The following is a 13590-nucleotide window of genomic DNA, read 5'->3' on the forward strand; positions in this document are numbered from 1 at the left end:
TCTGTATCGCTCCATGGTGAGACCGCACCTTGAATACTGTGTACAATTCTGGTCGCCACATCTCAAAAAAGATATATAATTGTGATGGAGAAGAGATACAGAGAAGGGCTACCAAATTGATAAGGGGAATGGAACAGCTCCCTATGAGGAAAGAATAAGAGGTTAGGACTTTTCAGCTTGAAGACGGCTGAGGGGCGTATGACAGAGGTGTTTAAAATCATGAGAGGTCTAGAACGGGTAGATGTGAATCGGTTATTTAGTCTTTCGGATAGTAGAGCTAGGGGGCACTCCATGAAGTTAGCATGTGGCACATTTAAAACTAATCGGAGAAAGTCTTTTTTTACTCCAACGCACAATAAACTCTGGAATTTGTTTGCCAGAGGATGTGGTTAGTGCAGTTAGTATAGCTGTGTTTAAAAAAGGATTGGATAAGTTCTTGGAGAAGTCCATTACCTGCTATTAAGTTGACTTAGAAAATAGCCAGTGCTATTACTAGCAAGGGTAACATGGAATAGACTTAGTTTTTGGGTACTTGCCAGGTTCTTATGGCCTGGATTGGCCACTGTTGGAAACAGGATGCTGAGCTTGATGGACCCTTGGTCTGACCCAGTATGGCATGTTATTAGAGCGGCATGAGGACCTTTCTTGCACACTCCCACTTGCTGGATGTGAGGCATCTTCATCTCAAGAGTTCTTCATTGACATTGCAGAAGCAAGGATCTGGAAGACAGCAGTCATTTTGAGGTTCCCAAAGATCTTCCAGGGATGGTGCTGGTCAGAGTACCGGAGGTAGTGAGTCCTCACAATGAAGCCACATTTGTCTATTCTCTGAAGGAAGTAATTAGGGGACACCTGACACTATTTTTATGGGGAGTGGACCAGGATCACCTCTTAACCTGTGGGTTCTAGAGGTGATAAGAGATGGATACACTTCAGAATTTTCTTGCCCTGTCAGGGAAGCATTCATGGAATCTCATTGCATGACCCAAAGCAAGCAAGAGGAGGTCCTGGATACATTGCTCAGACTTCAGAGGTTAGGCACAGTCATTTTAGTAAAGGAGCAGGGTCAAACGAGATACTCGGTTTATTTAGTTCCCAAGAAGGAAGGAGCCTTTTGGCCCTTTCTCGACCTGCAAAGAGTTAATGTGCTCTGCATGTTCTCTACTTTCATATGGAGATGTTGCGAACAGTGATAGTGGCGGTTCGCCAGGGAGAATTTCTGGCTTCCTTGGATTTAACAGAGGCCTATCTACACAACCCCATACACAAGGAGCATCTGGTTTGTTTGTTTTTTCGCTTTGTGCAGGGGCAGCATTTTCAGTTTCATGCCCTACCTTTCAGGATATAGACAGCTCTGTGGACTTTCACACAGGGTGATGGCGACTGCGCTCTAAAAGGAAGGGGTTCTGGGTTACCCTTATCTGGAAGACTGGCTTATCCAGGTGAAGTTGGAAATAGAATGTAGCTGGTTTGGTTCAAAGGGTGCTGGGTTGTAAATCTAGCAAAGCATCATCTTGTTCTGAGTCAGACTTTGGAGTATTTGGGGAGCAAGATTCGACACTTGACTGAGCAAGGTGTTTCTTAGCCGAGAGGATTCTGAAGTTGCAGTCACAGGTGACCTGACTGTTAAGCATGCCAGGGCCAGGGACTACTTGCAGGTTCTGGGTTCTCTGGCATCTATGCTAGATTTAGTACCATGGACCTTTGCTCACATGTCTGCTTTAGAGGTGCTTCTGTCCTGTTGGGATCCGTTGTCTGAGGAGTTTCATTAACCCTTAACACTGCAGGGGCCTCCAGATCCAGTCTCTTATGTTGACTGTCACAACCCAATTTGAAGAAGGGGGTGGATCTGGATGTCCCGGACTGGGTGGTGGTGACTATGGATGCCAGCCTTTGACTGGGGGGAGGGGGGTCTAAGGGCAGACGGCCCAAGGTCGGTGGTCACCGGTAGAGGCGACCTGGTCTATCAATCATTTGGAAAGAAGGGTGATGTGCAAAGCATTGAAGTTCTTTCCTCAGATTCGGGATTGAATGGTGAGTGTTCTCAGACAATACAACAACGGTGGTGTATCTTAATCATCAAGGCTGGACAAAGAGTCTGAGTGGCTCTGGAGGCCCAGGAATTGTCTGGGTGGAGCAGTACCTACCAGGGATTGTAGCATCTCATGTTGTAGGAGTGGACAATGTACAAGCGGATTATCTCAGCAGGCAGCAGTTGGACCTGGGGGATTGGGAGTTGATGGAGGCCTGGGACCTCATCCGGGCCAGATGGGGAGAGCCCCAACTGAATTTGATGGCGTTATGCAGTAATGCCAAAGCAAGGAGACTCTTCAGTCACAGGAACCAAAGCATCGACACTCTGGTTCTTCCATGGCCAACAGGATCTGATTCATCAGGCTGTGGATGGGCCTATCAGATTGGCTCATCTTCAAGGCCTGCTCAGGCAAGGACCTAACGTTTTGGATCGGGCAGATTGCTTTTCTTTTGCAGCTTGGCTTTTTGAGAGGAGACATTTACGATCAAAAGGGTGCTCTGAGTCTCTTATCACTGTTGCTTCAGGCACTGAACTGCCATGTCGCTAGCCTATGACAAGACGTGGAGAATGTTTTTGTCCTAGTGTGTAAAGGAAGGCCTGGATGCATTATGGGTAGATGTTCCACACATCCTGGCTTATTTACAGCAGGGCTGGACTAAGGGTTTCACGTATAATTCGTTAAAGTACAGGTGGTAGCCTTGGGATGCTTCTGGGAAAGTTACAAGGAAGGCTGTTGTCTCATTTAGATATTAGTTCTCAAGGGAGCCAAGCATCTATGACCTCTGATGCAGTGGATATGTCCTACTTGGATCTTAAACTTTGGTGTTGTGAGATCTGTGTAGTCCTCCAAGCTGCTGTGGGAAGGCATCTTTGAAGGACCTTACTTTAAAAGTGGTGTTTCTGATAGCAATTTGTTTGATCAAAAGGATTTCTGAGCTTCAGGCTTTGTCCTGTAGAGAACAGTTTCTGCACTTTTCAGATTATTGTTAATAGTCTGCAGATGGTACCTCGTTTTTGCCAAAGGTTGTTCTTGTTTTTCCATTTCAACCAGATGGTGTAGCTTCTGGCTTTCCTAAGTTTGGCCTGGGAGGGACAGTAGGCAAGGAATCTGCTCTTCCTGGATGTTCGGACTCTGTTGCAGTTACTAATGGCGTCTATCAGATCATCTTTGTCTTGTTCAGAAGTGCAGGGAAAGGAACTAAGGCTTTTAAAGCCACTATTGCTTGTTGGTTGAATTAAACTTTTTTTTTTTTTTTTTGGTTACTGCATCCTTATTTCACATACTGCATTTCACGCAACTTCCATTTTCTTTCCCCCTGGCCATCTCCTGCCCCCTCACCACCACACATCCCCACACACACACACACACATCCCCCTTGTAATTGGTCATTGTTTGGAACCTCTTGATCTATTTTTTTTAATGGTTTTGAAAATATAGATTTTAGAATTTGAATTCAGGTGTGTTTAAATATCTTCTTGCTTCCTTTAGGGACTTCCACCCCTACTTTTGGCCAGAGTGCTTCAGCAGCACCAGTTGTAAGCAGTCTGACGTTTGGGACCCCCAGCACTACTGGCTCAAGTTTTGTCACACCTGGCCCTTTTGGTAAGCTTTTTTTTTTTTTTTTTTTTTTTCTTTACCATGATGGGCATTGCAACTTTAGGGTAGGAAGCTGCATTCAGAAGCTTCATGGCATTAATTTTGGCTTCAGGATTCCTGAGACTTGTCAAAAGCTGGTCCCCTGCACATATGGGAAGATCATAAGTAAAACTGAAATCATCTGAGTTTGTGGCACTTTCACCCTTACAACAAGGCTTTTTGTACTGCCAGAGAAATGTGCCTCAATGACTGGGCTCAAGTGTATTGTGACCTTGAAAGGTGAGCCTATAATATTAAAAGGAAGTCTCTGCTCCCAGCCCTAACTTTAATCAATGCCAAAAGCTGTTTCTTGTATAGCCTATGTATGGGTTGCATGCTGTTTAATCTCTCCTTTGCTTGTCTCCTTGTAGGATCTTCACCCCCTACGTTTTCCATCGGTCTGGGCTCTAAGCCTCCTGGTGCACGACAGCGGCTGCAGGCGCGCAGGCAGCATGTTCGCAAAAAGTAGCTTTGGTAGACTCATATAGGAGCTTGCCTCGCCAAGAGGTGTGGATAGCACAGAGAAACTCAAAAGACAAAACTTTTAGTATCGTACACAGAAGCAAGCAAACTGATGTGTCGTGTTGCAGAGGGAAGCGCATTGAGTCACCTCTCGAATGCAAGATCCTGACACAGCATATCCTCCTATTTTTACTTGAACAGTTCAGTTTGTCTGGCAACACCCTATGTATGTAGCTTCTTAATTTTGCTGACTTTCCTGTTCATAATGCATTGTATGTAATCCTCCTTAGGCTCCTCTACCTAATCCCCCCCCCCCCCCCCCCCCCCCCCCCCCATCCACTCCCATTAAGACTGCTTCTCGGTCTGCATCCCCTGTAACCCTAGCATCCTCCTCTGGTGCATAGAGACTTGGCAGTAGGGGGGGGGGCATCAAGATGGAGTTGTCTGCCCTGGCTGTGGGCAGCAGGATGCTGAAGTCTGTCTCTAAAGTGAGTTGCGCTTAAATTCCCCCTCTTTTAATCAGTGCATCTCTGCCACTATCCTAGGAAGCTGTGCCGTAAACAGTGGTCCCCCACCTCAAGCTTGATGAGAACATTTCAGGGTACTTGGAGGTTTCACCCTTTTTGGGAGGGAAGGGGGGGGGGGAATTCTGTCTATGATTTAAGGGCAGAATTGCTGAAAAGGGGGGGGGGGGGGCTGGGAGAGGAGACGGGGCCTCCCCCCCCCCCCGCACATAACGCATCATTTAGTCATATACAAGGTGAGACGGGTAGAAGGCACACTCCTGTCAAATTTGAGAGAGAATGCATAACAAGGAAGCCCATGACACATTACACTCTCCCACCTATCTGAATTGCTTCTGCTGTATTATGTATATATTTATATATAATTTTTTTTTTTTATTTTGGCAATCTGTTTGGGATCCTGCCTGTAAAGATTGTAATTATGTCTCAATCGCAATTACCTCTCAATGCTTTTGATTTAGTATTTCTATATATATATAAATATATATATAAATGTGTATTTTTTTTTTTTTTTTAATAATCCTCTCCATGAATCGAGTTTGGAGGAAGGCCTAAAGCGTATGTATGGCGGCATGTTGCTAATGCCGGATTTACTGTTGCACTTCTCTGAGAGGGGGGCCTCTCCAGACCCTTCTCTGTCGGGTGTTGAAAACAGCTTCTCTTTCTGATTACAAGTGCTGTGTGAATTCTGTATTTTACGAGCGATCTGAATGGGATAACAGTTGTGGGGGTGAGGGAGAAGGGGCTTTGTGTGAAGGGGGGGGGGGTCCTGCTGTAAGGCTATCCTCATGTTTCGGCTCTTTACAATGCACTCAGGAGGTAGTGCAAGGAAAAGGGTGCATTATTTAGTGGCTTTTTGTGTAGCCCTCAATCATTACAGCTACTATGAAGCTATGGTGAGGATGGGACTCTCAAAAATGTAGGCAGAGTATTTTCTGTACCTACTGTTGGAATATAGGGAAAAAAAACCCCCAAATCCTTGTTTAGGACCTCCTTCCTTACTATGGATTAAGCCAATAGGTGCAGAAAGAGCCACTCAATTTTAATAACGAGGAGGGGGGGAAGTGGGGATAGTCAACATTCAGTGGATTCATTGCCCCTGTTCATATGGGCTTGCAGGCTTTTTATTTAGAAGTATAGTGAGAGAGGATAATACCTTCCTTCCTTCTGAGCAGGAAGTAGAAGCATTTCTGAGTAATGCCTCACCCCAGGGCCTCTGTTCTCTGGTGCTCTCGTAATTCTTGGGTATGAATGTGTGTGGGTGATTTGGCTAATTCAAAATTAAAACAAAAAAGTATTTAAAACATTTTTTTAAGAAAATAAAAATTTATTTTTGTATTTAAGCAAAATAATGCCTTTGAATTCCTTCAAGCTTGGTTCATGGAGGTGGTCAGAGTATAAGATTGTTGGCTAGGATGTAGCTATTTAATTATTCCTCAGCAAGGAGGAAAGGCCAGGCCCTGCAGCCTGCCAGCACTGAGCTGATGAGAGAGGGTTTGGCAGCTTCATCTGTGGAATATCAAAGGGGTTTTTAGGCTGCTGGGCAGAGCTAGCCTGAGCCACCCTCTCCTGCTGTGGCATATATTGGGGTTAACTCAAAGTAGGCAGTCTGCAAATGGCTTGGTTGGAGGGCTCTCATTTTTCTCCCTGAGGGAAATCTTATGTGTAATGTATTAATTTTATAAGGGTGGTGCATGTGACTGGAAGTCTTCACTCCTTTTGGAGGGAGCTGCAGAAGATGTGAGCTTGTTAGAGTACTCCCTCCTTCCCCCTTTGTTTGCAGAGAGTGGAAGTTGTGTGTATGTGAGGTGGGCTTAAAGGTTTTCCTTCTCCTTCAGATGGGGCATCAGTTGATATGAAATGCATTGGGGGGGGGGGGAGGTAGGAAGGCTGAATGTCCAGAGATAAAATTCTACAATTTCTAAGAGGGTTGGTGTAAAGGGGGAAAACTGTATTGAATGTGTCCCTCCTGACAACTGTGGATAGTGACCAGCTCTAGTGCATGGTTTGGATACAGGATCTAAAACTATATGGGGGACAATGCTGCCTTGTTTTCTGGCGTTCTGACTGGCACAAGGTGCTGTTTATAATCAACTGAAAATCCAAATTTTTCTGTTTTTGGCCGTGGAGCTGGAGGGGGGGAAATATTTTCATCACTCCTCAACTTCTTGCTAGTGGACATGTTGTACGCATTGTTGTGAAAGGTCTTCTAAATTTTGAGCTGCCTTTCCAATCCTTCTTTACTTTCCCATAATGGGAGATTATTTGGGACCCAGTGTGGCAGGATTAGATAGGCCCATAAATGGAGGGTGGGGAAGAGTGAGTGGAGGCCAATGCCTTATTGTCTCACCAATGTTTGAGAAGGCTGTAGTTCAGTTATAGTGTCTGCTGCAGCTCTTGCCCTAGACGTTGGGCTGCGTGATTTCTGTTCCACAGCATGGGTGAGTAGATTGCTTTTTCTTACGCAGTCAGTGGAGAGCTGGGCCCTCCTGGACATTGCCCAGCTTTTTCTGTATGTCTTTTAAGTGTGCAGTGCAGAGGGACACAGGCTGAGGAGGGTTTAGGAGAAATGGAAGGATGCAGTTGCTTAGGAGTGAGGAATACAGATTTGCCTCATAGACTGCCAGTGTTCTGGAAAAAAGGTAGACAGTACATGGTAGGGGTGTGGGCCTCACACTACTTTCAAAGTATTCTGGTGACATTTTCCACTATCCCTCCCTGCCTTGGTAGATTCTGAATGGAGGTTTCCAAAACTTAGTTCCTTACTGAGATGTATTTTTAAGATCTTTTAAGTGTTCACAAGATTTTTTTTTCCTAGTTCACAAATAGGTTACCATATATAATAATCTGATCCTGCAGTGAGCATTGGTATCTGAAGCTAGACACATTTTACAGAAATTAAGTATTTTATTTTTTTAAATTGACAGAATATTTTTGAAAATCCATTCCGTTTGAGAAGCCAAAGTCTGTATTCCTCTGTGTGTAGTTGCCGTTGAGGAAAGATGGCTTCCTGTGTCCTGCTTGATGCAGACTATGTTGGAACAGCTCAGCTGCTCATGCCCCCTGTTCAGCAGCCTGCGTTGGCTGACTTAGCACTTTTGTTTGAGGGTTCCCATTTTGATGAGAAAATGACTTCAGCGTTGGACCCAGCATATTAAACAATTTGTGGAAACTGATCCAAAAACGGTTGGGCCTTGTTACATGAATTTTGCCCACAGCTTCCATCCCATTTTTAAACTTTTTTTTAAATGCTTTTACAGAAAATGTCATGTCTCTATTTCAAAGTGTGTAATCTATCTGTACCTTTCAAGAATACCACAGGCAGCCACCCAGCTCTATCTAGAGTGGCTGCCACTCCCTCTGTGCATGCAGTAAGGCTGCAGTCTCAGCTTTGTTTTCAAATTCTTGCTTTCTGTTGTGGATGCATTTCTAAAGGGGAGGTTGCAGTGGTCATGATAGTTAAGGGGGAATAAAGCAATTTATAGGTGATAAGCGGCAGCTCCACTTGGGCCAAATCAGACTTGACTGCTCCTGGAGAAATGTCCTATAAGCTGTAGGCTAGGGCTAGTGTTAAATACCTCCTTCCTGGGGCTTGGCCTTGCTCAGTTTGTGATGTTCCTTCTTCAGACAGGAAGTAGTTTCTGCATAGGAGTGAGACTTTTTTTTTTTTCCCTTAAGTGTTACTGCCCCATCTGTGTATATGATGTGAAAACCTGAAGGGTGAGGAGTCTGTAGTGAATGAATGAAAGTTCAGAAGGGGGTGGGGAAAGGACAGGGTTTTTGTTTTTAGTGGAAATTAAGACTTGCATCATTCCTTTTGAGCCTGGTGGAAATTTTTTTGTGTGAATGTGCATTTTTTTTGTCTTGCGTCTTATGAGATGAAACTGATTTTTCAATAAAAACTGTGATCTGTATTAAAATTTAAAAAAAGCTTCCTCCTTTCACTAACCTACAGCAGCTGCTCTACCATTGTATCTGCTATTCCCACTCTTTAGAAATGGCAGTTGCTAGTGCCTCTAATCACCATAAACTGAACACCTGTACATGACCTTCACAAACTGTCCATGTGCATACCTTTTGCGCTGGAGTGAGTGGTAAACCGTTTCAAAGCTAGGTCTCACATTTTTTATTTTTGTACGTGGCGAAATGGTTTAGAGGGAGGAAAAAACCCCCAAAAACTTCCAATTCAAAAGGAAGAAGACATACCCCTGTTCTAGACATATGCAACAGGGGGCCTGGGTTGGGTTTTCAGAAGCTACAGCCAGTGTGCTCTGTATTTTTTTTTTTTTTTTTGATTGCCCCAGGCACAACCGCTCTCCACTAAAAAGACTACTTTGAATGTAAGAGCCTTCAGAGCAGCCTCTTTAATAGGTAAAAAGATGCTTTGTCTCACACCCCCAAATCTCAATTGAAGTCCCACGAGGGAACCATCCTCACAACTCGAGGTTGAAGATGTGTAGCCTCGCTCAAAAACTTGATCACATCTAGGTGAACTGTCAAGGAAAATGTTTTGAACTGTACAAGACACTATCACATGCAATATGTGAGAATTCAGTGCCAATCCTCCAAAAGGATAGAATAGCTGGAACTGATGCCCTTAATGGGAAATGCCTGTCTCTGAATACCATGCTTTGAACACCTTCCATATCTCAATATGTTAATAAAGTGGAACCCACCTCATTGTAATATCCCCTTTCCTCAGCCTTTCTCTCCTCAAAAGCAGAGCCACAAGCAACCCTAATAAAGCAAATGTTGGCTGTGACCTAGTCTTGATGATTCCTGTACACTAAGCCTTATCAGGGCTGCAAGCCAAGCACTACTTGACCTCAATACTGCTCTATCTTCCTGATAACTCTGTGTCCAACTGGCCAAGGAAGGCCATGTCCAGGCTCATAGAATCCAGCTTTTTGTTGAGACTTTAAAAGCAAGGACTTTTAGCAGGCCTACCAATCACCATCAGATCCATCTGGCGTACTTGGTGCTGGTTAACTCCCATTCCCCTGTATGTAAAACATGCCTGCCTAAACATTCTCTACTCTTGCAATGCGGAATGGCAAAAGCACCTTTTTAAGATGCTTCCAGGCCCATTTGAACAAGACACTTATCTGCTAACACCACTGCATTTCCAAATTTATGTATGCACTACCCTTGCTATGTTCAACCACACTCCACTCTCCCCTGCACTAGAGGAAGAAATGCCAACAAGCCTCTTCTGATCGCCTTTGCTTCTAAATGATTTATAGACCAAACTGCCTCTATAATATTCTTGTGACCTTATGCTGCCTGAGTGAATGCCATTGGCTATTTTGGAGGCTCCAGCTTTATTCCTTTGGATAAATGCAGAAGCAAGAGCCAACATTCCAGGCTACTTGTGCCCTCTACTCAGAGGTAAATTAACCTTGTAGGCCTGAGCCCTAGGACTCCATTGCAAAAGAGTTGCGGGCAATGATCTCATGTAAATGCCTGCCCAAGGAACTAAAGCCAGAGTTGATGACATTGCTCCCAGAATATGAAGATAAGCCTAGGCTTCAGCAATCTGTATCTCCAGTAATGTGGGAATCTGCTTTTGAAGCTTTCTCTTCTATAAGGAACACTTTTTTTTTTCCCATATCAAATTGTGCTTTGAGAGATTCCAGCATGTGGAGGGCTGGAGCCTGCTTTTGGAAAAATTGATGAACTAATATCTGCATTACTCTTGTTGCTTGATAACCTTTATCCTCTGACTTTGCCTGAATCAACCACTTGTCTAGACAAGGATGTACCAAAACTCCTTCCAGATGGAGTGCTGCTGTACTTACCACCTTCACCTTAGTAAAGGTTTCTTGGTCCTAGCACTAACCCAAAGGGAAGGATCTGAAATTAGTAATGACCTCTTGGAACCACAATGGTGAGAAATTGTTAATGATCCCATTAAATCGGGATGTGCAACTATGCCTCTGTGATGTTTAGTGATGTTAAACTCATCCTTTAACACTGTAATGATTAGCAATAAGTCTCAATGTGAAAATGGCCCAAATGTGCTGCTTTTCTTCTGCACCATGAAATAAAATAATCCTAACCCAATTCTCCCTTTAGCATCAGAATCATGATTGCCAATGGGAGAAGGTAAACTAGTGTATTTCTTACTGGTGCCTTTTATTTCCTTTTAACTAACAGGAGAAGAGTATGCATGGATCCCCTTACTCCATGAGCGAATTCTAGCAGCTAATCTTCCCTTAGCATTGATAGTAGCTATGGGTCTGTTGTAATTTTGGTCCCTTTTTAGCTGCTGCAGTGGAGAGTGCTGCTGCTGACACTCTGCCTAGAGCCTCTTCTATTTGCATGAAAGGGCTGAGCCTTGTTTCCTGCCTGCCTCTATGGATAAGCCACCAAGGCAACCAAAATATACACTGTGCCAGTAGTGCCTTGTTTCTCTGAATTTTGGTCGACTGGGGACTCTTCTATGAGAGCCCTTGGGCTTATGCTCCAGCAAATTATGGGACTTTAGGAAAATCAAATACTTTAGCAGCTTCTCAAACTCCTCTACAAAAAGAAGCCTCCCCTGCAAAGCCAACTTTCCCAACCTTGATTTTAGTTTGTCTGCTGAGCAGTTATATAGCCAACCAAATGCTGTGCTAAAATTGAGGCTATCCTACCCTTGGTCAAGATTCCAGTAGCATCAGAAAGGGTATCTGCATTAAAGGCTAGACCAGCATTCAGCTTGTCTCTCTTTTTTGTTAGGCTAGCCCCTGCAACACCTGCTAGGCCCAGCATGACCACCCTGCTCAGAGTGTTAATACCGATACCTCAAAAATCTACTTAAGATAGACCTCAATCTTTCTATCTTAGGCAGCCTTCAAGGCTACACTGCCTTCAAAGGGAATCCTTGTCTTAGTAACCTCTAATATCAACAATTCCAGCTTGGGAATTCTCAACTACTCCAAGGTCTCATCTGGAAGGAGATAGAGCTTTGGCGGTGCTCTTCCCACCTTCATCCCTGTCTCCAGTTTCCTAGCCACCACAGCCTTCATTACCCGTGAAAAGGAAATTCTTTAGCTGGATGCTGTGACCTTCTAAAATACAATCTTTCCCATGCTGCACCAGCTCTGCTTGCCATTCCTTAATGCCCTATTCCTGCCTAATCATACGTGGCACTTCTCTTCTGTTAACCTAACCATGCTGGCATTGTCACCTTCTATTAGTGGGATTTCACTCTGATCCAGCTTCCTGTCCAGCCCTTCTCCTATACCCAAATCACTCAGGAACCTCTCTGCTGAAGAAACAGGTGCCACATCCCCATCTGGATCTAATTCCCATCTGGGTTTCTTAGCCCAAGCTGGGGCTGAAGGAGAAATCTGAGCACACCCCTTGAAGGCCTGGATTTGTTGACACCTATGCCCTGCTTTATTAAGAAGGCCCAATGCGTCAAAACCACAAACTCCAGGCAGAAGCTTGCTGAGGCGGATGGACTTCTCCCTTCACCCTGAGGTCTGAAACTGCATCGTTTTGCTGAATAAATGGGTCTCCTAAAGCAAAAGCACCAGGGGCTCTGCAAACCCCTCCTTCCAGTCCCTAGAACTAAAGAGGCAGATTCCAAGATGGCTGCTGGCCCAGCTCTGCCCAAGTCCCCCTTCTGTGAGCCAACCTTGGATTCAACTTTCCCCTTTCTAGTTGAGGGTCACTTACCTTTCTCCCTTAGTGGGAACATCCTGAGCTACATTTTAAATCTCTGGTAAAAGGCCTTCACCATTGGGCCTGTGGAAGGCCCACTCCCATGCTGGTTGCTATGTGCTGGGCATGGTTTCCCCCACATTCTGCAGTGGAGGCCATCTTGCGGTGGTATGCAGCTGACAACAAAAAATTGACTCTAGAGCTTACTCTCTGTGTTATTGCAGGCAGGGCATAAGAAGGGAGAAAAGAAGGAACCACTGGCACTGGTTATCAGTCCCATTTCCGTAACTAAGATCAAGCTAGTCTGAAGTTACCAAACTCTTCCTCTCCACGCAAACATGGGGCCAACCTAGTCTTCCTTCAGTCCCTGAGACTCTGTCTACCCCATTTTTAAACTGCAGGGACTGGCACCTCTACCATCTGCTAGAGACAAATACTGAGAGACTTGCAGGTAGCACAGTTCCTGATGGAGGCTCGTTCCTGCAACACTTTTGTTCTGTCTTCATCTGCAGGTAAGGGAGGAAAAAACCCATGCATCTGAACTAGTCTGGACAAAGAGGAAAGACAGATGTATTTTACAATGAGGAAAGACAGATGTATTTTATTCCTGAACATTAACACAGCTCTCACCTGATTACAAACCCCTTGACAGATTCTAGAAAAGATTCCTACAGCAAACTTGCTCCTTTATCATTTGTAACAAATACTATCTACCCCCTGCTTTGCATCGGTTTATTTTGTGCTGCACTGTTTAATTGTTGCTGGAGTTTCCCATGAGGTGCAAAAGCTCAACAAACAGGCTGTCATAATAAAAGCCAACAGTGAAGCAAGTCCAGGCCAACTCGGCACTGGGTGATTAAAAAAAACAAAAAAACAACCCTGGCCCATAAATTGCTGTATCCCATTATCCTTCACTCTTTTTTTGTAATTTTAATTTTTGCAACAGATCGAGATAGAAAACAAAAACTTTTCAGGCACTGCTACCTGACTGAGAGTGCCACTTACAGGCCCTTCACTATTTCACAGTCCTGGTTCCCTTGCTCACTCTAAGGAATTCTCATCTTCCACAGATAGCCAGAAGCAGGAAAGTAAATCTCTCTTGTTTCTTTAGGCTTCTCTGTTGCTGTTACTTAAAAAAACAAAAAAAGTGGTTTTTGAGAGCAGTGCTGATTGGTCAGCTGCGTCAGAGCAGTAAGGCTGAGAAGGGATGCGTAAGACTCAGCTGCAGCACCGGGGATCCGGGACAGCACTGGCAGCAGCGGTATGGCAATTGCAGCACTGGG

The 13590-nt window shown here is 44.5% G+C and overlaps 1 protein-coding gene across 2 annotated transcripts in view; it reads left to right on the top strand.

Moving 5' to 3' along the window:
• Window positions 1-8587, top strand: part of POM121 (POM121 transmembrane nucleoporin) — a 113691-nt gene extending 105104 nt beyond the window's left edge. For both annotated transcript variants that reach the window (XM_029612946.1, XM_029612948.1), the window contains exons 12-13: window positions 3525-3638; window positions 4043-8587. In XM_029612946.1, coding sequence (XP_029468806.1) covers window positions 3525-3638; window positions 4043-4140 — 212 coding nt within the window. In that variant the 3' untranslated portion in view covers window positions 4141-8587. The remainder of the gene's footprint in view (window positions 1-3524; window positions 3639-4042) is intronic.
• Window positions 8588-13590: the final 5003 nt, after the last annotated feature.

This window comes from Rhinatrema bivittatum, chromosome 8 (genome assembly GCF_901001135.1).
Source record: "Rhinatrema bivittatum chromosome 8, aRhiBiv1.1, whole genome shotgun sequence".
Lineage (NCBI taxonomy): Eukaryota > Metazoa > Chordata > Amphibia > Gymnophiona > Rhinatrematidae > Rhinatrema > Rhinatrema bivittatum.